This window comes from Pempheris klunzingeri, chromosome 9, assembly GCF_042242105.1.
Source record: "Pempheris klunzingeri isolate RE-2024b chromosome 9, fPemKlu1.hap1, whole genome shotgun sequence".
Classification (NCBI taxonomy): domain Eukaryota; kingdom Metazoa; phylum Chordata; class Actinopteri; order Acropomatiformes; family Pempheridae; genus Pempheris; species Pempheris klunzingeri.
In genome coordinates, this window is record NC_092020.1 from 5,807,481 (window position 1) to 5,833,334 (window position 25,854).

The 25,854-nt window shown below is 42.8% G+C and overlaps 1 protein-coding gene across 1 annotated transcript; it reads left to right on the forward strand.

The window, feature by feature from the left end:
- The first annotated feature begins 942 nt into the window (after positions 1-942).
- On the forward strand, positions 943-25,341 carry psd2 (pleckstrin and Sec7 domain containing 2). Its single transcript, XM_070836511.1, has 14 exons — positions 943-1,391; positions 2,507-3,274; positions 16,060-16,257; positions 16,595-16,675; positions 17,938-18,050; positions 18,506-18,564; positions 20,161-20,250; positions 20,441-20,484; positions 20,611-20,801; positions 20,947-21,017; positions 21,428-21,585; positions 22,774-22,918; positions 23,194-23,337; positions 23,787-25,341. Exons 1-14 carry the CDS (start codon positions 943-945, stop codon positions 24,012-24,014), a joined length of 2,739 nt encoding a protein of 912 aa, XP_070692612.1. The 3' UTR covers positions 24,015-25,341.
- The last annotated feature ends 513 nt before the right edge of the window (positions 25,342-25,854 follow it).

Below are 25,854 nucleotides of genomic sequence, written 5' to 3' on the forward strand. Positions count from 1 at the left end.
ATTCTGCCTGATAGATACTTACTTCAAGGATGAATCGATTATCACAATTGTTGGGTGAGAGATTTTTTTCAGTTGATCAGCTAATCATGTGAATATGGATTAAAACTCATCAGATTTGATCTAAAACAGAAAAACCTTAAATTTACATAAAAAGAATAATATATCAGCCAGCATTAATTGAAACACAACTAGCTCTGCAGTAGCGTAATTAAGAGCTGCTCATTAGCATTTGCCCTTGAGCCTCAGAAAGGATAGAGGAAGACCTGCTGTACAGAGGTCTCGGCTGCTCAGCCAACAATGCAAGCGAGAGTAACAGTAGACTATTAGGATACATGTTCAAATCTCAGGTTTCCATCATGCATTTACACTAAGCACAGTCACTGCAGGGATCGAAACAGATAGTTATTCAGCTGTGAAATCTCCACATAGACAGAGAGCGGATGAGCTAGCAGGATCATTTTGACAGAGATCTGTTGAGCTTTATTAAACAAATCTCTCTCTGTGCCTGCCTGCCTGCCTGCCTGCCTGCCCGTATTCCTCTGCTTTCTACTTTATCTACCTTTTCCTGCCCTCCTTTCAGAGCTGTTTTGGGATCATCTGGTGCGGAGGACAAAGTGTTCCAGACATATGCATCTATCTCTCTCTAACACACGCATACCCACGTAGAAACACACGTATACAGTACACAGCGGTTCTGTTGCTGAAGGTGACCTCTGTGACTCGCAATTAAGACTAGAAATAATGAAATGACTGTAACAGTATGTCCGTCGTTAGTTATTGTGGTCATTTTATCATGCTGCCTTCTCCTCCTCCTCATTTTCACTTGGTCCTTTATCTTCATTTGATACTAATTTTTCCCATCTATTCTGTCTCTTTTGCTCTGCAGAAAGTCCTCCCTGGTTGTTGATCTGAAGCTCTCTGCCCCCCTCAGTGAAGAGCACCATGACCCAGGAGGGGCAGGCTCTGCCCTCTCCCACCCCACCAGAGAACCCATTGGAGCCCAGTACAGCTGCCACTGACCCTCCCACAGAGACCCACACCCAGGCAGAGCAGGACAAGCTGGTGGCTGGGGCGAAGGATGAGATAGAGGAGGGGAAACAACAAGAGGAGATCAGAGAGGGAGAGGAGGGGGCACAGGGGGAAGGAGAGGGGAGGGAAGAGGTAAAGGATGAGGGAGGAGAGGGTGAGTTGAAAGAGGAGAGGGTAGATGGCACTGGTGATGAAAATCAGACAGACGGAGGGGCGGAGGGAGAGAGGGAAGGGACGAGGGGGGGAGGATGTATAAATGTGGAGGAGGAGGAGGAGGAGACAACACATGAGGGAGAGGGGATAAAAGAAGAAGAGGAGATGCAGCCATCGACAGAGGAAGAGGCAACTCAACAAGCTGGGCGGTTAGTTCACTGAATCATCTTTACTGTTGCACTCTGTCAGGATTTACAGTGTATTTCTGTGTGAATATCTGGTTACTACAACTTTTGACCTTGAGGTGTCTGATATGAAATGATATGATATGAAATTCAAACTGGCCAGACCCCTCAGATCCACCAACTGTCACCCTTTCCTGTTTTATTGTGCGAATCATCAAAACTAGATCTGTTTTGACCGAGCATCCACACGCACAAAGTATCACATGAGCTGTTCTACAGTCAGTCAACAGTTTATTAGCTTTCATCGCGGTAAGCACACCGATACGCGCGCGCACACACACACACACACACACACACACACACACACACACACACAGCTTCCTTAAGTCCCACTTTTTATTGCAACAGGCTGTATTTTGTGGATTGGACAGTCATGTTTTGTGGTAATATCATAATAGAGTGCCATTTTTCCATGCTGAATGTTTTAATGGCAAACTGTTTTCTCACTGCGGTTCTCTGGTACATAATTAGCCTAATTTGCATTTTACAAAATGAAAGCTAAATTAAATGAGCTGCAAAAAAAAACAAACACAAAAAGCAGAGAAAGCTGTAGGACCCAGTAAACCAGTTTTAAACCAGCAAAGATAGTAAAGGGCAGTAGGTGAAAAGATTGAATAAAATACATAATAACGAATGCTTGCTTTATGAAATGCACAGAAATATAGTGACACACCAATACAAAACATATCTGTCATTTAAGCTGTTTTACATGACTCTTTGATTGAAACTACTTGCATAGGTTATTGATGTCCATCTGCAGCAAACAGAATATAGTAGATCTGTATTCCCATAAATAAAAGGGATGAAATAGCGGAGGTTTGACAGAGGATAGGAGATGAGCTTCCAGCTATTCACGAAGTTGCAAATTGGACACTGCTTTATCTCCTTTCATCTTGCTTCAATTGTCAGTGTGGCTATTCAAGCAGAAATATTTGCCCATTGTGCATACTACTCCTGAATGAAGAATGAGTTCAGCAATGAATGTGAATGATCTGCTTGTGAAGGTGACGTGTGCTTGAGTTATATGCCGAAATTCCTCTCATACTTTCCCTTTCTTCTCTTTCTTCATGTCGATACAGGCTGGCAAATGGCATAGGTGGGAATGAAGATGATGATGAAGCGGGTGAGGAGGACGAGGGAGGAGATGGGGGGGGGACTCATACACACTTGGACACTTTCAGCTCTAACTTTGAGACTACTGTAGAACAGGCTGACACAGAAGTGGAGGAAGAGGAGGAAGAGGCCCAGAAAGAGCGAGATGGGAGAGGAAACGAGGACAGTTTCAGCTCTGCATTTGAGCAGATAGTTGAACAGGTTGATGTTCAGGAGGACGAAGAGGAGGAAGATGAGAGGGAGTTGGAGGAGGAGAGGGAGAAAGGTAGGGTGGACAACAAGGACGGCTTCAGCTCCACGTTCGAGCGGATTGTAGAGTCTGCCCTGCTGAGGGGCGGGACCTGCTACAGCAGCCTGGACTCTCTGGACGTGCTGTCACTCACAGATGAGACGGACAGCTGCGTCAGCTTCGAGGCGCCACTGACACCTCTCATTCAACAGAGGGCGCTGTTACAGGGTCCTGAACCCCTGGAGCTGGAGCTGGCAACTGTTCAGGAGCAAGAAGGGACTGAGGCTGGAGCAGATGCCCCAGGCAGTGATCTCACGGCTGGGGAGGGCATGGTGCGGGGAGCTGAAGCAGTAGCTGGAATAGGAGGAAGCCCACTGAGGACCACCATACCAGGCAGCAGGTCAGAGTTTGTGCTGAGCCAACCCGGACGCTGGGCCATCCCTAATGGATACCATACAGACCCCCAGGCCATAGAGGGCTGTGGAGCCATGGTCAACTCTGTCAGGTAAGGAGGCTAGTTTTAGATTATTTAAGCACCTAATTTTGTTCTGCAGGACTGGGTTTAGTTTGAAGATAAATTAGATAATCATGGTAAAAACTTATGCAGTTTATGTGCTTTATTTCAGCCCTTTATTCTGTATATCCAGGTCGGATCCCTTTGGGTGTGACACTGTGTTATCTGTGCATTTCTTTATATTAACACCAGCAATCCCCAAATTCAGGGGTTTTAAAATAACAATATACCAATAATTATTTTTTCATACTAGTTTTGCAAAGTTCTCATATTAGTTTGGAAATATATTTAAATTGAATTTATTGTATTGAAAATCTTTTTTTTGCAAATTAGCAACACTGTAAATGATGTAAATGTCCTCCTGTCACAATGCAGTTATATTTACACAGATGTCAGGATATACACACACATATATATACAGAGGGCATAAGTTTAAATACACCTTGGGTAAATATTATATTTATTATTTATATTTTTCCAAATTCCACATATTTCATGTCAATACGGCATCTACTTTATTTCCATCAGAGGTAATTTCAAAATAACTGCCAAATTAACAAATAAAAAATTAATTTAAGCTTCACTTTACTAGAACTGATTTTCATTGAGTTAAAAGTTTAAATACACAAGTTTGGTTCCCTGCTTTGGAGCAGTTTCCAAGTGACTGAAGATCGCATGAGCGTCTTTGCAAGATGCCGTAAACAGGTATAAAGAATCTTAAAATCACGAAGACAATGAATCGTTGAGGGAGAAGGCGCAAATGATCACCAGGGCTGAACACGTTCACCTGACCACCAACACAACAGCAAAGGAACTGGTGAAGGAGTCGGAGGCACAAGGTACCAGTTTATCTAAATCCACTATTATGAGAGCTTTGTATCGCCACAGTTTGAAGCATTGTCGTGCGCGGGTGAAGCCTCTAGCGGCATAAAAAAGCAAGAGTGAAGTTTGCATATGATCACCAGGACAAAAGCTTAGCCTTTTGGAGGAAGAAATGTGACTGTTTGGCCACAATGATCAGTGCTATGTGTGGAAGAAAACGGGGAGAGACTCTTGATGTTTAACACAGCTGGATGAATGTTTAGATTTTTTATGACAGCGTTGTTGCAACCAGGCAATGTATATATCATACTGTTGTCCTGAAGCTTTATTACTGCGATAGACTGTGACCTTGGCTTAGCCAGCAGGTGGCGTGAGCATGGTGAGACCCTGCTGTGGGCCTTGAGAGAGGGGGTAGGGTGGTTGGTTGGGTGAGGGTGAGGGTTGGGTGGTGGTCTGGCTGTTCAAATTAAAGTCATTTGTCCAGATGTGCAAACTGAGTTGACAGATAAACCCTTACCGGGGACATACCAACATAAAGAACATGGTGTTGGTAAAATGAAATCTAGGTTAGCAGCTTAAAATCCTTTATTTCTTTGGAAAAGGAGAGAAGGGAATCTGTTACTGTACATGGTTGGATAGCTTTGTGCACTTTAGCGTGAACGTTGCATTCACACAACAGGCTTAAAGAGCATCAAGCAAACAGAAAGGCAGAGCTGAAAAACAATCAAAGTTGCAATAGGAGAGCTTTTAAATTTTTATGAAAACAGTGGGACTGTTTAAGCAGGCTCGCTGCATTTGAAATGAAACAGCTCATTCCCCTGTGACTGGGAGCCTGGTGGATCCAGACAGAAAGTTCATGAAGCAAGCCTGTTGCTGGGTTATTTACTTTCTTCAGTCATTTTCCTTTAAGCCTACTTGCACAGTAGGGAGAGATAGCCTCAGTGCTGCCAAATTCAAAAGGTTTATGCGTGACAAAAGGCCCTCTCTGAACTGAAACAGAAGGTGTAGGACTACTTTGGTGGTTTCATATGGGAGATAACACTTGAAATTCATACAGCAGTATTGAAATAAGATACAGGGTGCCTGCCAGTAAATTAATCACTTCAATGAATTGAACAGCTGGAGTATGCTTCACTTCATCTCCGATAACCAGCTGATATTTATGACAATGCTGAGATTTTACACTAGGAACTGTAACTCATCCACTCTGTCCATCATTTGCATAGACCCCAAGGAATTGTCAGACTACAGCAACAGCTGACACTACTTTCTTACATTTGATTACCTTAATAGCACTAAAGAGGGTTGAGAAAGACAGCGCAGAGCCACTGAAGGGGGAGGTGGTAACAGGAACCATATGGGAAAAGTCATGTAACTTGATCTATGGCTGTAGATCTGTCTGGCTGGCCTGCATACAATCCCTATGGCTTGCTCTCCAGCTCTGCCCCGCTGCACAGTTTTTGTTTCTAACCTGCAGGAATGCCAAATAGAGGCACAGACCTCCGACACGATCAGCTCAGCTAACTGCTGGGATTTGTTCACAGCCTCTCCTGGTGCTTCCACAGCTCAGAATGAGTTATAGGATGAACTGAGGATTTAAGATGTCGGCTCTCCTTTTCTCTCCCTTCTCCCTCACTCTCTCTCCCCCCGTTTACAGATGTTGTCCTTTAAGCACGGTCTTGCTTCCTGACCACCAGCGCCAAGCTGAATGAGCCATTGTTTATCTCATGACATCATCGACTTCAGCTTTCCTCTGCCCAGCAGGGTCTTAGAGTGAATGTGTGAGTGTGTGTGTGTGTGTGTGTGTGTGTAAGTGAGCGATTATTGCTCTATGCTAGCCAGCTTGCCAGACATTTGAGCACTTAAATCTAGAGTGGATACATCTGCTAGTCAGTCTTAAAGGGATAGTATAAGTTTTAAAGACCCTCATAGTATCCAGTTTATCATGAATTAGAAGTCTGTGATGCCCATTCAACTATTGTGTTTTTAGGATATTAAAGTGAGACGATACAAGCATTAGCACTTATTGCGCAAGTCAATGGAGGTAAGAGCCATTACTCTGAAAAACTAAACACAGTCCAAGCACAGTCAAAGTTTATTTTGTTGTAATATTCTTCAGAGGAAGCATGCATAATTTTAACATAATTGCTTCTCAGCCCAGTTGAATTGAAGTAGCTTAAAGCAGCATGGCTAAAATGCTAATAATGAAAGCACCACAGCACCCGTTGGATGGACTCTTAAGAACGCATTGCTCAGAGTGAACAGACAGACAGGCCATTATGATTTTAAAATTCACATCTTAAAAGCTTTTTTGAGATTCACGTCTTCAAAAGGGATGTGTGTCAAAGCAAATTCGTTTTTAATACAAGGGCTGCTACGTACATTATCCCATCCATTTTACCATACATTTCCCTGTTTCATTTCCTCTTCTCTCTCCTTCACTCTGTCACTCCAACTCTTTGTTTGCTCCATCTCACCCCCTGCCTTTTAATTCATTTCTCCACTTTATTCCTCTTATCTCACTTTATCTCATCTCATGTCCCCCCACCTCCCTGCTGTCCTCCTCCTTTCTCCTTTGCAACACCTCCTCTTCCAGTTTCCCTACAGGGCTTTCCTGCTGCTGCTTCTTATCTTTCATTCCTCTCCTTTTCCTGCCTCCATTCTTCCCGGTGGGTAGCCACGCAACTGGCACAGTTATACATTTTGGCACTTTGGGCGTCATGGGCAACTAGTCTTTTTCACTACAGGACAGAGCAGCTGCAATACAGTGGATAAAAATGGCAAGTTAATCAGCCAGTCAGTCAACTTGGCAGACATTTAGTTGTTTAAATGGTCAGTCAGTCCATGTATTTGTCTGTCATCCAGATTTCCAAAAGAATGCCATTTTTTTCCCTTTAAAATAGTGTAGTGGTGTTTTACTCTGCATTTCCCAGATATCACTTGTTGACTATGGCTGGCTATGATCTTAGCTCCAGACATAAAGTACAGCTGAGGCAGATGGTAAAGTCATTAGTTTTGCTGGTATTGGACAGATGTAAATGCTGACCTGATGATGGTGCTAGAGGAATAGTCTGGGGATCACCACCATGTTTACAATTCATCCTGAGTGGATGACAGTTGAGAAATATCACAAAAAACCACAGATACTACCACAATTATTGGTGACAGAGAGCCTATGTAAATGACACTGGAGGAGACAGAGTAGTGTGTCTGCTCAGGAAAACATTGCCATGCAGCGTAAAGCAGTTGGATCACCATATGTGTCTCAAAATGCTGCAGAAACTCTGTTAGAGAGTCATAAATCACATGTCTAACATACTCTTCATGAATGCAACTGAAACAGTAATACTGCATGTCTAATGTCAGTTGTTCTTACCATTAATGGGATCTTATTTAACAGAGTTTTGGCTGTATAAACAGTTTTCATTATGCAGCGTATCAATGAAAGGAAACCATTCAAACTTTGCATCATTGTTTTCGACCACCTTTGTGCATATAGACTCCACTGCAGTCCAAAATTCAGGCTTCAACTTCCATAAAAGCAAAGCTTTGATGATGCCCCGGGCGGAGAGAAGGAACCTACCTCAGCCAAACTCTCTGTGTAGATCCTCTTCCTGCTGCTGCTGATTATTCTGACATCAGTGGATAAAGGAAGTGAAGTAGGCAGCTGGCCAGAGGGATATAGAAGATATTGGCATGTATTACAGATGTTGTAGACATGCCGTGGACACTCATGTGGAAATAAGAAGTGAAGGGTTTCTCTCAAGCAGTCAGTGATGGTGTTGTGTCAGACAGTCAGTAAACCTGCTTGTTAGTTCTCAGGCATTTCAGTCTGCCCATCATGCAGTTTGTCAGCCTGTCAGTCCATCAATCAGGTTAGATTAGACTGTTGATCACATATGGTCATTTAGTTTGGCTGTAGGTCAGTCTGTTACTTTAACTGCTGTGACCCTCTGTGCCCTGTGGGAACCGTGACTAAGGTTAAAGCTTAACCTTAATCCATGAAGGCATGGAAACACATTCTCTGTCTGTCTGTCTGTCTGTCTGTCTGTCTGTCTGTTTGTTTGTCTGTCTGTCTGTCTGTACTGCTCTATGCAGCCAGCTCGATCTACCCAGTGGAGACAACTATTTGAATGCTGCTTATGTGATAATGCAACCTGTAGTGTAGCATTCGTGCACGCAAAGACAAACACATAGAGAAACAGACATCAATATCAAGTCATTACGCACCGAGCCACTTCAAAGCACAAACTAATAATTCAGAAGTCATGACAACCGTATAGTATGAGGGACCGTTCTGTTGTGCATGCTTTTTACTCATGCACATGTGTGCAGTACCTCTCACTGCATATTTGCATGGGAAACATTCTGCGAGTGTGTGTTCCTCCCACTAGCTCGTGAGCCTACCAGATCTAAGCCCAAGCAGAGCAGATAAAAGCCAGGCGCAGTTGTTTCTATATCAGAGGAGCAGCTCTGCCGTGTGGACTAATCTCTTTCATATACACTGTCGAGTGCAGAAACGCATGCACACATAAAAGACCCACGGGCCAGCAGCATGCATGCGTAAACAAAAAATGTGCACAATGCTCGTACATCCTAATGCCCGCTCAGTGACACAGATATGGGAGCTTTCATATCTATCTTTCACACTCTTCATCACACCCTCTTTCTGTTTCTCACTTATACACACACAGAAACACACACACACACATCTTTCAGGATGTCACATTGGGAATAAAACCCTCAGCGTGGTTCTATAGCGCTGCTGAAACATCCTGCAGATTATCCTTTCCTGGCTCTCCGTCAGGCAGTGATATGGACATACACACACACACACCGTCACACACATAGACATAATGTACGTGGACACACTTTTGCAACACAAGCAGTAATACATACAAATTCTCTCTCTCACCCTCTCACCACAGACACACACACTAACTGAATCATTTCAGCACTGACAGATGTATCCCTGTCTATTTATAGCTCGCCTCTATGTTCTATGACACATCCCACAGTCTTACTGTACCACTGACTGTTTTGGCTGAGTGAGGTTCTTCTTACCACAGGCTTCTCTCCTCTGAGGCGTCTGTCAACACTTCCTGTATGTATTGAGTGGAAGTCAAGCCAAACTCTGTTAAAGTTATTCTCTAGTTGTTGTCAGACAAAGTTGTGTTTCAACCAAATACAATCCTACACCTGAACACAATTAGTCTCAACCAGCCGTAAGAGGTCACCATTGTCCATTGTCTGCTGCTGAGTAGGCGCTTTTTGGGTTCATGTATGTGTATGTGTGCAAGACAGAGGCAGAGAGAGACAGGAAACAAATCATACCAGAATATGGTGTCCAGACGTGGAAAGTAATGGATTACATTTCATGAGATTACTAGTAATAGTCTTTATTTCTGATACCTGATATCTGAGCTCCTTATAAGCATGAGCCCAGGCACCCTGTGGAGGAAACTCATTTTGTCTGCTTGTATCTGCAATCTCATTCTTTCAGTCATTACCCAAAGCTCACACCCATAGCTGAGGGTTGGAACATGGACCGACTGGCCAACTGAAAGCCCTCAGGCTCAACTCCCTCTTGTAGCTCAGCTCTCTTCTGACTGGCTGCGAGTCGCCCCAGTGCGTGAAGGCTGCAGAACCCCCTGATCCAACTTACCACCAAGTGGTGATCAGGTATCGGCTCTGCTCTATACTTCTGCGTCCTAAGACACATGACCGGAGATCTGCTGTTACAGCCAGAGAGCCTATGGTAGATCACCCTATGCTCGAACATGGGATCTGTTATGGCCGATCTGTGACGAGCACAGAAGTCCGATAACAAAGGACCACTCAGATCGGGTAGGACAGTTCTCTCCATCGTTGCCCACGTGAGTGTTGAAATCCCCCTGCAGAACTATTGCCAACAAGTCTCAAGGGGGTGTGATTGAAGAAGAGATGGCATCTTGAAAGAGATTAAATAGCAACAGACAGCCTGCCAACATTTAATTGGACTTTCGGTCTAATATAACAAATTTGTTTAATCAATTATCCGTCACATAAGTTGAAGCCATAATTCATCATTTGCAGGGCTTACAGATGCAGGAAGGACACGATCACAGCAGGGCAGCAACAGAAAGTTTCAATGACACTATGCTTCCATTATGGATGGATGAAAGGAAATAGGGTTATTGCTGTAATTAATTATCTTGTGTGGCTTTTTTGTACGAGTGTATTGTTTTCTGGGACACGGCCACATGGAGCTGGATGACCTCCTCAACTGCTTTTTCACTCTAACTTTGCCATGACGACAGTATGGCTGACTGATTGAAATGCGCAAAATAAGGACTCCATTTAATAGACTGCATATGTTTGTGAGGAGCACTCATCTCATGTATCCACCTCTGGCTAAAACTGAATCAGTGTTTTCCATGTGTTGGCTGCCATGAGAACATCACAAATGTGCTTCAACGGGCCTGTAAAATCTGCTGTCTGTGAAAAATCCAGGGTGTGTAAACGACAGCAGTTATCCATGAGTCACTGTAGTAAGCTGCTCAAAAAACTGATGTGTGATCAGTATTCAGCAGCGTCTGCTTGGTCCTAATAATACCATTGTCCCGGCCTTGACTGAATTTCTGTGCTGTTGTCGTCGTCATGGAAATTTAGTCATTGTTGTTTGTCCGTACCTAATAATGTTAAGGTTGACGTGAATCTCATCTCATCGCCTGTCCAAAAATCAGTCAAACTTCCCCCTGGGTTTTGTCTCCCTCATCTTCCACCTCATCCCCCAAATTCTGGCCCTACAGCTGCCTGTCTGTCCTCAGCTTTTTCCATTGTTCTTCTTTGCACCAGAGTAGAAAGAGGAAAGGGGGATTTAGATGGTGAAGTTAGCATGCAAGGATGTGTAAGTGTGTGTGTGTGTGACATGGGACGTAATCCATCACACAGGGAGGTACATAAAAGGCCGGTATTGACCTTAATAAAGCTTAAATACATTTATGTTTCTTGTATTGTTTATATCCTGCCTAAACACCTAGTTTGAGCTTTTGCTAAATAGAGTTCACTGCTGTGTTTTAGTTTATATTAAGGTTAGGTGGCTCTGCTCTGTCTCGCTGTTTGCTGAGCCATATTGAAGCAATGCTCTGGAGGATTGTACAGAAATAACCACAGAAATTGACTACATGCTGGAAAGCAGCTCAGTGAACTTCCAGAGTCCAGCGTCCCGCTGATACTGAGCTGATCTGCTGGCTCAGGGCCCTTCACTTAAACGCAGAGGAAGTAGCGCTGGCTGGGACACACAGGGCCATTGTAAAGCCACCACTAGGAACAGAGTAATTCATCAGGAAAAGTCCGTCCAGCCGTTTGCTCCGCCCCCAACATCCTCTCCTCTGTGGAGCGTCCAGACAGCCAAGAAAGTTCAAGGAAAACACTGAAAACACGCTCCCCGCCTTTGACACTATGGCCAAATAATAACGCTGCAGTCTGATTCACCATCTCCGCTTAGGCTGTAGTTACACATGACCGGAGTTCCGCTTTGAAGGGATCTGATTTGGCTTGTGTGAAATAACAAACCGGGCCGATGCAGATTTTACCGACTACTGGATGATGAGGCGGTGGGACCGCAGCGCGCCTTTAACCGCTGATTTCCGAGATCCGAGAGACGATGTGGAAAGAGGAATATGATGTTCACTTCGACTTTTTGCTGCAACTGCTGTAAGTGTAACGTTTCTTCAGATCAGACATTGTTCTAAGCTTTTACCTCCATATGGGTGGGAACATTAACATTATGCTGCGTGGCAAAATGGAAATAGTGAGGTAGCTGCGAAATGTAACTTTACTCTGACGAAAGATTTCTACAGAACTCAAGTAACATTTCTACAGGAACACATCTTCGATACCAAAATGGGCTAAACGTGACTTAAACGTATCTCAAGTTTATTCTCACATGGGCTCAAAGTACCTGCTGATCAATGTAGAGAAGTCATCTAGATGTTTTACCATAAATGTCAATTTTGTCCATATCAGGGCTTAAAATTCATTGAAAAGACATGCAGCAAGTCAAGTCATGAGATTGGTTAAGTTAAGGCATAAGTCATCCATCACTAAGTGCAGTAAAATGTGATATTGACGTCAGGGCTGCAAGTAACAAGAAGTTTCATTATCAACATATCAGCTGTTTATTAATCACTTCATTGTTTAGTGCATAAAATGTCTGAAAATGGTGGCAAATATCCATCATAAGTTGCCAGAGTTGAAAGTGATCTTCAATTAATAGTTAATGTAAGTAATACAATGAATATAATAAAGGAGAAGAGGTGAAAAATCCTTGAAATTGAGAAGCTGGGGTTAGTGATTTTTTGTCAGTTGGTATCGGTATCAATCAGGTATCGGCCTTATTACTGAATAATGTTTGACTATTCTTTTAGTAGATTAATGTTCAGCTGTGAGGTATTAAATGAGGGTTTGTAGCTATAGCCTATGAAGGATGGTTATTTTTATGACTGGCCTGTACTTTGAACAGTGACCAGCAGTTTTTGCAATTTAGTAAATGTGAGCCAGTTCTTCAGCCATCAAGGCCTGAGGTGATGACCCAACATTTGTGTCAATGATAGTGTGAAAAACAAAATGTGCAGTTAATGTGGATGTATGGGTGTTTCATGGCTGGTGGTGTCTTTGTTGCTTGGTTTACATTCAAGAGTCCAATATTGCAACAGCGTCTTTTTGCAGAGATGGTATTTACAAGCCCCAGCTGATGATCTGACAAGACATGCAGAAACGCACACAAAGAGCTCTTTATGTGTTTCTGTAGTTTATCAGCCTCAGTTTGCCGTTGATCCAAGTCAAAGAAAAGTCTGTGAAATAACAGAATTTCATAATCCAGTTAATCCCATAATAGTTGATTACCCCGATGGAAGATGCCCCTAAAACCGCCACACACCCTCTTCCCCCCACACACACAGACACACCTTTTAGGTGTGGGTATAGGTGGTGCACGGCCAAAGAGATTAGCATGTGAGTCACTGGCATGCACCATCATGCTCTCTATCTCTGACACACTCGCGCACACAGACTTAGTGGCGGTCACAGTGAGCGACTATGTGTGGCCTGGGGATACAGAATTGTGCCTTTAGATAGACAAATAGATTTACTGTGTGCCACTTGGCCCTCAGTAACGCCAAGTATCTTGCCACAAAAGGCCTGCACTAGATATCTGACACTTCTTATTGTGTCTCTCTCACTATTATTCTGTGTTTGTGTTCTGGCTCTGCCAGGCAGCAGTAAATCAGGGGAGCCCAGCATCATTTTTGCCCCATGACTGATATGAGCTTTGAATGATTTATGAGGTCTCTCTGAGTCTAGTGAATTAATATGGCCAGACAAGCGAAAGCAATTTCACTGCCAGCATCAGACTAGATATTGTTTTGATGGTTTACCCCAGACTCATTTTATTTTGTGTGTTTCTGTTCATGTCTTCAAGTGTGTGCAGGCATTTTTGTAATATGTTTATACATCAATTTTTCCATTTTCAACCACTTGTCCCAAAGGGGGTTCCGGTGACTTTCCCAGGTTACGTGGGATATGTAGTTCATTGAAAAGGTTGTGGGTCTTACCAGAGATCTCCTCCCTGTTGTACGTGTCCAGAATATGTCTTGAGGGAGCTGTACAGGAAGCATTTTAATCAGATGCCAAACCACCTTAACTGGCTCCTTCTCCAGCTGAAAGAGCGGTGATTTTACTCCTTCCGGATATACAGACTCCCCACCCTGTCCCCAAGGATGAGCCCAGGCACCCTGCAAATGAAACTGCTTTTACCCGACTGTATCTGCAATCTTATTGTCATTCTTGGCAGTGATGCGTCGCCGTGATAAGGTGGAGGAGTTTGCATGAGCCACCTCATCATGGTGGAGGGTTTATGTGTCCCTGCGACCCTGGGAACTGTGTTGTTGGGGGCAATAGTTTCCTGTAGGGTATCCCACTGCAAATTGGTCCAAGGTCAGGGGCCAGATGAAGAGAGATTTCTAGGAGCCTAATGAATCAGCCAGGACAGGATAGTGTGACCTTGCCTGCAGCGGGGAGATCAGGGCCCTTTGTGAAAGTCAGCTGAAGGGGTGTAGTGCGTAGTCAGCCATTCAGCATGTGAGGGCAGGACTGACTGTGGAAACTGGTTTGTGTTTTTGCTCCTCTATCAGTTTTTTGTATCAGTCTTTTTCATCTGATTCCTGTTTGTGCTGCACACTGCAAAAGACAGCCGTACGGTAGTCTACAATCCCTTTACTGCTTCTTCTAGCACAAGACACTTGGCTTCCGCTGTATCTATAGTAACCAGCAAATCTCTTTCGACAACAGTGCGTAATGTATTGAATTTGTGAGCGTAATGCAATTGGGCTGATCAGATTATGCAAAAAACATCTGAATCATCTGGTGAGAATGCTGACAGTGCCACGCAGATGCACACACAGACAGGAAATGAGGAAATGCCATTTAGACTGATGGAGGTGAACGTGTGCAGTCTCTTTGTCACCAAACAAAACGGAGATAGTTTGCTGTTTTGTTCATTAATAACCGCAACAATAGTGCAGTGTATAATTTAGCAATGTAGATGATGTTAAATGTTACGCTATTTTTCTTGAATGTTTGATGTTTTGTCTGCAGTTTGGGTGGGATGGATGTGTTAAGGACATTGTAAATGAGATTTGAAGAAGGCATCATGACGTAGAAAAAGTAACAAAATGTTGCTTTAACTTGTAATCAAAAGCAAACCATCAGGGTGTCTAAAGCACAATAAAAAGGCTAATTAAATTCCCACTGATGGACTGTGTGTAGCAAAGTATACAGAGCAATGCAGTAAAGTGGGCACAGCTCAATATCTTAATCAAACTACTTCAGTAAGTCATAAATAAATAAGCAGGGCACTAATTGATAGTCCGCATTGATTCGCTCCATTCTCTTGATGACACTTAAACAGTTATAGGGAGTGTGAGCTCTTGTCCTGATTAGACAACTCATCAAACTGTGTCCTTCTGCAAGACACTGCATCGTAGTCTGGAGTGACGGCCTCATCCCGTAATGTGAAGTCTTCAAGTGTTCTTTACTTTTTAGTTGAATAAGCTCTCGTTGGTTCTACAAACATTTCAATTTGAGACGGTACTTCTATGTTACAGTATCAAAGTGATGGTTTTAACTTGAAACAGGATACGTAGTGTTCAAGAACGTCTGTCACTCATGCAGGCTTTCAAAGTTATTAATTGTCAATGAAAGCTGTGTGTTCGCTCTCATGTCTTCAACTGTTTGGCAACTGATTTTGTTCTTTCCTAAGCTTAACTGCTTCTGCAGCGGTTATTGACTACAGTCAGTCATTTACAGAAAGGCTTCACAGTCACACAGATACAGCCATTCACAGATAGACAGCCTGGTGATGAGCATGAAATTGACAATTTCCTCGATTGGTTGGAGGTTGGGTGTTTTGCTCAAGGCCAAGCACAGACTTACTTATTCACTATATGGAGCTTTGAAAATGAAGTGCTCCGTTTTCTAACTTCCAGGCTACATTTGCCTGAAATAGTGGAATTAAGAAGTAGAATTATGTTTTTTTATATTGGAGCACTTCAATTTAAATTATGTGAGAGGTTAACAGTCTGAGATTAGTGGAGGTTTTTAGAGGAGATTGGGGAAGGTGAAAGCTGCTTCAGCCCTGTAATCAGCCTCTCGATTCACTACATTAAAGTAGGACATTAAGTGACAGTGAAACTGGGTCAGTGTCATAACAAGTCAGTTAAACCTCATTTGACTTTTGTTTGTGTGCATGTGAACATATGTTTATGCAATTGAGTTTTATGCTCAGCAGTTTAGTTTCCTCTGTCTAGTGTTAAGTGAGTGGGCGTGTAACGACGGACATGTGTTCCATTCATTAACCTAGGCACCTGATTGTGTGTGCGTTTGTGTGTGTGCGCATATGTTCTCTCCACCAGTGATGCCAGCCTCACAGACGTGCTGTCTGACTCAGAGGAGTGTGATTTGGGCAGTCTGGAGCGTTTGGAGCGCGGCAGCACCGACACTCTGGCCAATGGCTGCCGAGCCGACTGTGAGGCCGCCAAGAGGCTGGCCAAGCGCCTCTATCACCTCGAGGGCTTCAAGCGCTGCGATGTGGCCAGACACCTGGGCAAGAAGTGAGCATGCACGCACACACAACACAACACAACAGCACATGCGTGCATGTGATGACTGACAGACAGATAAATCACCAGAAATGGAGGAAAACATGTTTACACAGTTACATATGTTCAGTGGTTGAACATGCACACATGTAGATGAGACACACAGATGCTCATGTCACATTACCTGATTGGTTCGTGAACACGCGATGATCAAACACGTCTGCAGTAGCTTACTTTTGTCTTAACTAGAAGAGCATTCTCTAGTCCAGCAAAAAACATTTATGTAACACACTCTTACGTCTTCGATGCCACGTTGATGTGCTGATGCTCTCTTTCTGTCCCTCTGCAGTAACGAGTTCAGCCAGTTGGTGGCATCAGAGTACCTGAGCTTCTTTGATTTCTCTGACCTGTCGCTGGATCGAGCCCTGAGGTAATGCACAGTCAGCACTTGGAAGTGATGAATGTGTGATGTAAACATCAATGCATGTGTGCGTGTGTGTGTATTCTTCACTTTCCCTCTTCACAAGGCATTAGCTTTGTGCTAATCAAGCTGTCGTGGCGTTGAGTACAGTTAGCCAGTGCAGCTGACAGCTGCGGACTACATCACTGCCTTGTACCTGACATGTTGTCGTCTCAAACTGCTGCCTTCAGCCCACGGTGTTCAGTAAAGAGCCCTCGTGTGCACTTCAGACCGAGCCAGATTAGCACACTGTGTTTAAGTAAGGTGTAACATACTGAAAGTTGAATTCATTTGGGTATTGTCTGGATCTTGGCAAATTAGATTCCAATACCGTGTATCATTTTCCTCATCGGGTTGTTAAATTAACATTAGTCACAATAACGTCTGGTAGAAATAATTCTTCTTCTTGACATTTCATCATTATGTATACATCTTGTTGGTTTAGTGAAGGTCACTGTAGTTGCCTGCATTAATCTGACTGCTTAGAAATTCAATCTGAAATTCTTTCTGGAGCTCAAGGCAGAGGGACCATCAATATTGGGCTGCAACTAACGATTCATTTAACTGTTGATTCATCTACCGATTATTGTTTTGATTAATAGATTTATTATTTAGCCTATTTAACGTCGTGGTTTCTTCAAGGTGATTTCTTCATGTCTTGTTTTGTCCAAACCAAAATGTTAAGTATACAAGGGTATATAACAAAGATGGCAAATTCTCACATTTTAGAAGCTGGAACCAGCAAATATTTGGTTTTTCTTGAAAAATGACATATAAAAAATGCAACAGTTGCAGATTATTTTTCTGTTGATGGACTTATCGATTAATTGTTTTGTCTCTTTATTGATGTTTGACCTTCTACATTATGAAACTGAGACTGAAACTTGCATGAAACCTGTTGATTCTGGCACACAGTTACAGTTACAAAGTCACATCCATTTATTTTCAGTTCAAAAGTGCAACCAGTTCTCAGCACAAGACCTTACACACAGAGACAAAGAGATGACGAAATCATTCCTTATGCCAATATGCTACAGAGTGCATGACCAGTAGGCCACGTTTTGAGAAGCAGGCTTGACAGTTACAGGTTTCCAAAAAAGCTGTCAGCTACATTCCTCTGCAAATTCTATTTACTGCCAGACGTGATTCAATCATATATTTTTCCAGAGATGCATTACTGGGAAACATGTGACTTGCTGTTGACCTCGTGGTTTCATTTGTGTGTGTGACAGGAACTTCTTAAAGGCCTTTCCACTGATGGGAGAGACCCAGGAGAGAGAGAGGGTCCTCGTACATTTCTCCAGACGCTTCTGCCACTGCAACCCACAGACACCCACCTCTGAAGGTCAGAGCCACGAGGGGGATGATGATGATGATGATGGCATTAATGGTAATGGCAAATATCATACCATATATGTATTGTACTGTGTATAACTGTGTATGTGACAAATAAAGGTCTTGAATCTTGAATATATATATATATGTATGTTGATTTTACATTACTATCACAGTTTTCCACATTGATCTAATACTAAGCAAACACTTATGACTGCAGCACATTTACACTCCTCTACTTGCATAAACCTTCAAATGTGTCAAATGTAAGCATTGAATCAGTTCAGATCCGATGCAGCCCTAGCTGAGATTAGATTAGCATGCAGGCTGTTTATGCAGCTCTGCAGGTGTGTGAGTGATTTGTATGTGCACATACTACAAAGGAATGTATGGCTTTTTATTCATGTGAATTTGCATGCGTGTTACATTTAGATGACTTTGGCCTTGTGTATTATCCTGTTGCAGACGGAGCCCACACATTAACCTGTGCCCTCATGCTGCTCAACACCGATCTACACGGACATGTATGTACTGGAGATCTCTATTTTACTGGTTTTGTAGGATTCCCTTTCCTCTAATCTTCCTGCAAATCAAATTATAAAGACCGTCTTTTGTCAGCAATGGCATGTCTCCATTCACATCTTCTTTTCTCTCTATTTCTTGTTGTTTGCCTGTCTCTCTACCCTTTCCTCCCTCTTTCTCTTTCTGTCTCCTCCGCGGCCTACTTTCTGACCTGTTTCTGTCTCTCCTCTCCTCGAATAGTCTCATCTGTTCAGTTTTAAACTGGAGCACTGTGGTCGGGGCTACATAACACGATCAGTATCATAGGTCCTTTGCTTTGCTGTTCCTAGACCCTCCTGCTCAACTCAGCTCAACTCTGTCCCCACTAATAGTTGTTGAATGTCCTTCCTCTAACTAATATCCTCTCATTTTCCTTCTTCTCCCTCTCAAATCTTCCCCTGCTAACCAAATCTGGCCCCTTGGTCCCCTGCAGGTGGTAAGTATAATTATAGTACTACCACTGTGCTCATTGACATCTGTGCCTCCTCGTTTTGGCTAACAATAGTCACATTAGGCTCATAAAAAAGGATGTGCACATTGTTATTTATACATTTAATAAATTTACATTTAATTATTGTTTTGTTCATAAAAATACTTGGCTCCTTGAAGTATTGTTTACCAAAATGAAATGGTCACAATCTGATTTGCCGGATGATATTCATCTTATTATAATGAAATGCAGTGTGGGTTTAAGGAGTAAGAAATGCAATGAACTGGTCCTTTTTTCCTGTGCAGTTTCAAATCACAATATCTAGAGTTCAAATTTCAATGAAGTGAGCAGCAGATTCAATGTTGGAGAGGTTATTCATTTTGTAATTTTTAATTTTTTGTGTCCTGCTACCTTAACATGAAAATATAAATTCATTTGTAAACTGAGCAGTTTGTCCAGTTGGATTGTGACTGTGAAATGCACCACGTTAGTGATTTCCTAGATATTACAATTAAATGGAGCATAAAACATTTTGTGACACATATTACATCACTTGAGTTTTTTTGTACTTTTCCTGGAAAAGGGAAGAGGGTTTTCTTGTATACGTCCTCTTCAGAGGAAAATGCGAATAAAAAGCCACAAATCAATCCTTTTCTTTGTGACAGCATTGGATCTGTTCAGTTTTACTTACAAGTCTGTATCTGTTTTGATTGCTGGCTTGATTTGTGCAGAGTGGGACAGTTATACATAAATACCTCTGTAAGTTTTCATCCTCTAATGACACATGATAATTAGAGGTTAACAAGAGGAAAGGTTTGATAAAATGATGGTGGATGAGCCTTAATGGAGGTGGAGCCCCACTCACCATCAGCACTAACAGAACCAGCAGCATCACACTGCCACCCAGTGGATGGTTGACAGACTACATTCAGGTTGGAGCTGATAAAAGTGGGTTGTTAGTTATCAGCTGCTTTGTCAACTTATGTAGCAACTGAGCTGAGCTCAAGATTAGTCTGGCTCCACACACACAGAAAAACAAAATATTTTAGGAAGGAGAAATTTCATCTTAAACCTGAACTGATTGTTTCATTTGTTTCTGTCTGTCTCTGTGGGTTTGTTCTCTCTTTAGAACATCGGGAAGAAAATGTCTTGCCAACAGTTTATCAGTAACCTAGATGGCCTCAACAATGGCAAAGACTTCTCAAAAGACTTATTAAAGGTACAGATCTCCTCCTGAGGGAGCACAGCCACCACTAAATCTGTCAGCTCGATCTTTTTCTTTGTCTCGGCCTTAGAACTGAAGTACATCTTCACATTCTTTATCCTACTTCATTCACACGAAGTAAAACAAATCAAAGAAAAAAACCAATGTTCACAATTTCTCCCCCTTTTTTTCCTTGCCCACGCAGGTCTTGTATAACTCGATCAAGAATGAGAAGCTGGAGTGGGCAGTGTGAGTATGCATCTCGTGTTCATCAAGAGTGTCAAAAGTATCGGGGGCATGCAAGGTTTTTTTACAAGTAGGTGCACTTGAATATGTGCTGCTCAGGTTTATCTGAATGGATATTTGTGTGTGCAGTGAGGAGGAGGAGCTGAGGAAGAGTCTATCAGAGCTGGTGGAGGAGCAATGTGAGGGCGGGAGTAAACGTGTTGCTAGGGTAACGGATGGCAGTAACCCTTTCATCGCCATTCCCATTCTCTTAAATGCCGTCACCTACAAACATGGAGTGCTGACCCGCAAGAGCCACGCTGACATGGACGGCAAACGCAGTGAGTGATTGTGCACACACACACACACACACACACACACGCACACACACGTTTGACTGAAGTCACCAAATGTCTACTAAGTTATTATATATATATGTAAATATGACAGAAAAGTTGTTTTGTTCTTCACTTTTCTCTCTATTAGCCCCGAGGGGTCGTCGTGGTTGGAAGAAGTTCTATGCGGTTCTGAAGGGAATGATCTTGTATCTCCAGAAGGTACCGCATCTCGTCCTCTGCTCTGTTACCATAGAAACACACATCCACCACCGCAATGACAGCGGTGGTGGATGCTGCTAGATGCTCTACTCGGTGCGTGTGTGTGTGCTTGTGTATGTGTGTGTGTGTTTGAGAGGCATGAAGGGAGGAAAAGGCTGCTGGAGTTTTTGTCTCCCTCTCCTGGTAGAAAGTCTGTACTAACCTCATGTAAGGTTGTGAAATGTTCAACCTAAATGGATTGAATTAGCTTGAAGAGTTTATAGTTTTTTGTTGTTGTTGTCTCATTTGATGAGGACTTCTTCTAAACTATAAGAGACTAAATGACAAAACACAACACAATTTCTGGGCTCAACAGCACAAGACTTACAACTTCTGTTTGCCTGTTGTTTATTTTCTGTTATTTACTTCAGGATGAGTACAAGCCTGATGCTGACATTTCAGAGGTGGACCTGAAGAATGCAGTGCGGATCCACCACGCTTTAGCCACTCGTGCCACTGACTACAGCAAGAGAGCTAATGTACTGAAGCTCAAAACCTCAGACTGGAGAGTCTTTCTGCTGCATGCCCCGTAAGTTGTCCAAGTCGAACCTGAGACATTTTGATTACGCTTCAAAAAGTAAAAAATCTAAAGAAAATACAAGAAATAAGACAAATACAATGTATTAATACAATTGAAGATGTTATGAATAAATATTGTGACGACGCTCAGAGATCATGAGACATGTTGATGTAAACTGTCAGTGGATGGTGTTACAATGTCCTGAACAGGATACGCTGGTGTGGAAAAAGGACGGATAGCGATGATGATGATGAGCTGTTCCTCTTCCATCACAAAGTTTTCGAAGTTCTTGATAATGAAAATTATAGCTCACAGCTTTCTTCAGAATACCAACAAATACCTAATTAGGTCCTCATAGGAGGATGTTGTGACACCAGAGTCTTTTTGATTCCCACATAATGGAATTTATCTTGCACCGTTTTGATGAAATTAGAATACCAAAGTATGAATCAAACTCCCTTTGAAGGTCATACAGCCTCCTCTCAATCTGGAGTGCTGCTGCTGCTACAGCCTACAGTCAAAACGACAGCCCATTTGCTAAAAAAAAGCTAATTAAATTCAAAATATGAAATGATGTCTAAAACATTAAGATTGTGATTTTAGGCACAGAATGTATAAATAATAGTCACTGCAAGTTAAAGATGGTGGCCTGATTTAAATTACACTCTGTGAATGGGACTCTGTGAGTCTTATTTTGCTGTCATTTTTTCAGCCAGTTGAATAAACCCGCTGTGTCAAACTACAACAAAAGAAGCATCAATGAATGTCATGGACTGTTTCCAATCAGTTTAAACATTCCCAAAAAACTCCAGGATACATGTGATGTAATTCCATAAAGTTTACTTGGGATCTTGTGAAACTGCAATTACAATACAGTAAAAATATCTGCATTAATAAACAGCATTGTTGATGAAATACACATATCACAACAGTATCCAGGCATTAAGCAGATCTTAACTAGCTTAGCCACGTAGCTAATATAATAAAGACAGGGCTAGCATGGTCTAAAAGACAACCAGCAATTCATTAACAAAGCCGCACTTATAATCATGCAAACAGAAATAACTCGACAGCCTCATGTCATTAGATGAATGGTACTTACAGACGTTGCTTTAGCACGGAGTTCATCCTGTGCGCTCACCTGCTCTCTCGTCCTCCACAGACCCCTCACTTTACTGTCTCTCTGTCTCTTTCCAGTAGCGAGGAGGAGATGATGTCTTGGATCTTCCGGATAAACCTGGTGGCAGCGCTGTTCTCCGCTCCCGCCTTCCCTGCTGCCATCGGCTCCATGAAGAAATTCTGTCGGCCCATCCTGCCGTCCTCATCCACCAGACTCAATCAGGTACACAGACGACGACAGTAATTAGGAACAAGAGCAGTTATCACGCTATACTGGCTTATTTTTTAACACAATTTACCATCATGAATACTAGAGTAAATATCTAGTTATGATTGGTATTTTGCATTGTGCTTAATAGGCAGTTTATCACAGCAGCCTTCTACATTTAAAATCTCTACACAGGTTGGGCATTTGTACATATTCTATTTGTGTCTGCCTGCCTCTCATTGGCTGTATTTGGGGTCTTCCGGTTTTTGTCTTGGCTGTGATTGGTGTAGGAGGAGCAGCTGCTGAGTCATGAGAGCAAGCTGAAGCAGATGAGCCTGGAGCTGGAGGAGCACCGGAAAAACTCGCCCTCAGCCGACCCGAAAAGCCGCGAGTGGGAGGAGTTCCGGCTCAAAGAGCACTACCTCACGTACGAGGTACGGGCTTTACAATTTGTCTGTTTGTTATGTTTAATATATGTGGGTTTTTTTCTAGTTGAAAGGCAGCTAAGACAAACAAACAAAACCCTTCACAGAGGGCCACACATGTTTAGTGTATCATTTTAAGTTTTGTTATTTTTTTGTTAGTAGGAAGGAAGATGTTGAGTTAGCGCATGTAAAATCTAATGAAAGTACATCATCGGTTTCTTTTGGAAAATTTAAATCACGTAAAAAGTAAAAGATTTATTTTAAATGTCTTAAACTGTCAGTACAGTATTAGTGTCAAAATAAAGATATATTTTCAAGCTAGCATAAATAAAGCTAGTTGTGAGGTTACAGAGTGCTGGAACAGATTTAGATTTGGTCATTTAGATCTTGCTTGCTTCACTGGTGTCATTTTCCCTCCTCTCCTCCGCCCCCTCTTCCTCCTCCTCCTCTCGGAGCAGAAGACTCGGTATGAGACATACATCAGCCTCCTGCAGGCCAAAATCCGCGCAGAGACGGACGACCTTGAGAAGATCGAGGCTAGTGTGATGGGTGGCCTGATCTTGGAGGGGGGCCTGGCCGGCCGCGAGTGCCACCTCCGCAAGACGCAGTCCTCCCCGTCCATCAGCCAGGCTCACGGTGGGCTGAACGGGAGGGCCGCCGGGACCGGCCCTGGACAGAGGAGCTGAGGGGAGGAAGGAGGACCAGAGACCGCAGCCCACAAAATAACATCCCTCCAAGCCAAACTAGCTTAACCCTCCAGCTTTTTACAGGGTTTTTATGTTAGTATTTTGTGTTTTGGGCTCCTCCGAAATGACCTTCACCATCCTCCCCAGATCTGATCAACCCTGGTGATAAGTTTCTGTCCTTGAGCAATAGATGATGAAGAGCCCGCGCTTGATACCCAACAAGTGACCCCGCCAAACCTCAATTATTTGAACTTTTATTATTGCACATTAAAATGATCATAGCTGTGATCACTATTTATGACAACATCAGTATTATTTTGAAAGGAAACTCATAATGATGCAGTTGTGTTTAGTTAAAAAGTGTTTTTGTGTTATGTGCAGAACTTTGAGTAATTTTTAATGAGTTATTTTAAGGCCAGATAGAGAACAAAGAAAGAGAGACGGACTGGTTTGCCTTTGTCCTCTCTGTCCAGGAGTCAGGCAATGATTCAGATGGAGATGGTACTACTGTAGCATATTGGCCTTTTTTCCCCACTCATGTTTACACACCCAGACACTCACAGGCGTGTGTATGGACCTATAGTATGGGTGGAGTGTGGCGTGTGAAGATATAACATATCTAACTTACAAAAACTCTCAAAAGGACGGATCAAGTCCCTGCCATGTATAGCATATTTATTTATTTATTTAATTCTCCAAACCTTTATTTACCCCGGGAAGGGTTTACACTTAGCGTGCTTGCTCTTTTTCAGCAATTTCCTCCTTGACGTTCATACAGTTGCATATGTTTGTAGAGTGTAAAGGAGCTGCCAAGTGGAACGACCATGGTTTAAAGTGTTCACTAAGCTGCTCCACCAGAGGAACTGGAGGTTGAGTGCCTTACTCAAGGGCACCTTGACACTAGTTGTTGAGGGATTTGCAGAGTGTTAGTCAGTTGGTTTTCAGAGAGATCACATGTCTGTTTCTGTGATTTTTTTTTTTTTAAGCTGCCGTTACCCCAAATACTGACACTCATTCAATTATTCTGTTTGTTTTTCTTACAACTCAAATCTGAACTGAAGAGGATAACGGTTTGAAGTGAAAGCACTGTGCTATGTTCTGTTTTATCCCACAAAATACTCCTCTGACAGTATATCACGACAGGGTGCGTCGAGCTGATGTGTAACTATGTATGGCTGGGTGTGAGGAGTCTGAAGATGGGAAAAAAAGGGCAGAGCAGGAAGGTGTGAGTAGGAGGCATATCGTATGAGTGGGTAGCCTGTGTGTGTGTGTGTGTGTGTGTGTGTGTGTGTGTGTGTGTGTGCGCGCACATGCACAAGTGTGTGCATTGGCATGCTCTTTTTTTAAAAAGTGGTTCCAGTTGAGATGTCGAAGCTGTAGGCAACAGGAAGAACTAACTATAGCAGGGTCGTGTTTTTGTATGAAGAATTTATCGAGCATGTTTGGGAAACAATCCAACGGCCCTCTCTGCCTTCACAATCAGGCCTGGATCTCTCAAAAGCATCTTCAGCACAAAGGCAACCATCGTCCTCGTGATAACATATGTACATTTTACCTCTGGAAACAGAAAATCCAACCACTCTGTGTTCTGATTTATAACATGCTACATGGACCTATCATAGCTCCTTTGGCTTTGTATGGGGCATTTGATAGTACTGATATGTTCCTTCCATGGGTGTGTCATCCTTCCTCACAGATGAAGATGTTTTTGGGAAAGCAGGCCCTGGTCTATCTTAGTCAGAGGCTGTCTGATTGGAGAGTGTAGCAGCAGGACTGCTTCAGCTTAAGGCGCTAAAGTCAAGAAACCTGTCGGCATACTGGAAGGGAGAGGGGAACCGCA

Excerpts from the sequence above, each read along its gene's own strand:
- psd2 (XM_070836511.1), top strand. The coding sequence starts at position 943 with ATGACCCAGGAGGGGCAGGCTCTGCCCTCTCCCACCCCACCAGAGAAC. Across the intron at positions 1,392-2,506 it reads GCAACTCAACAAGCTGGGCG|GCTGGCAAATGGCATAGGTG; the intron begins GTTAGTTCACTG and ends ATGTCGATACAG. Across the intron at positions 16,258-16,594 it reads GCCAGACACCTGGGCAAGAA|TAACGAGTTCAGCCAGTTGG; the intron begins GTGAGCATGCAC and ends GTCCCTCTGCAG.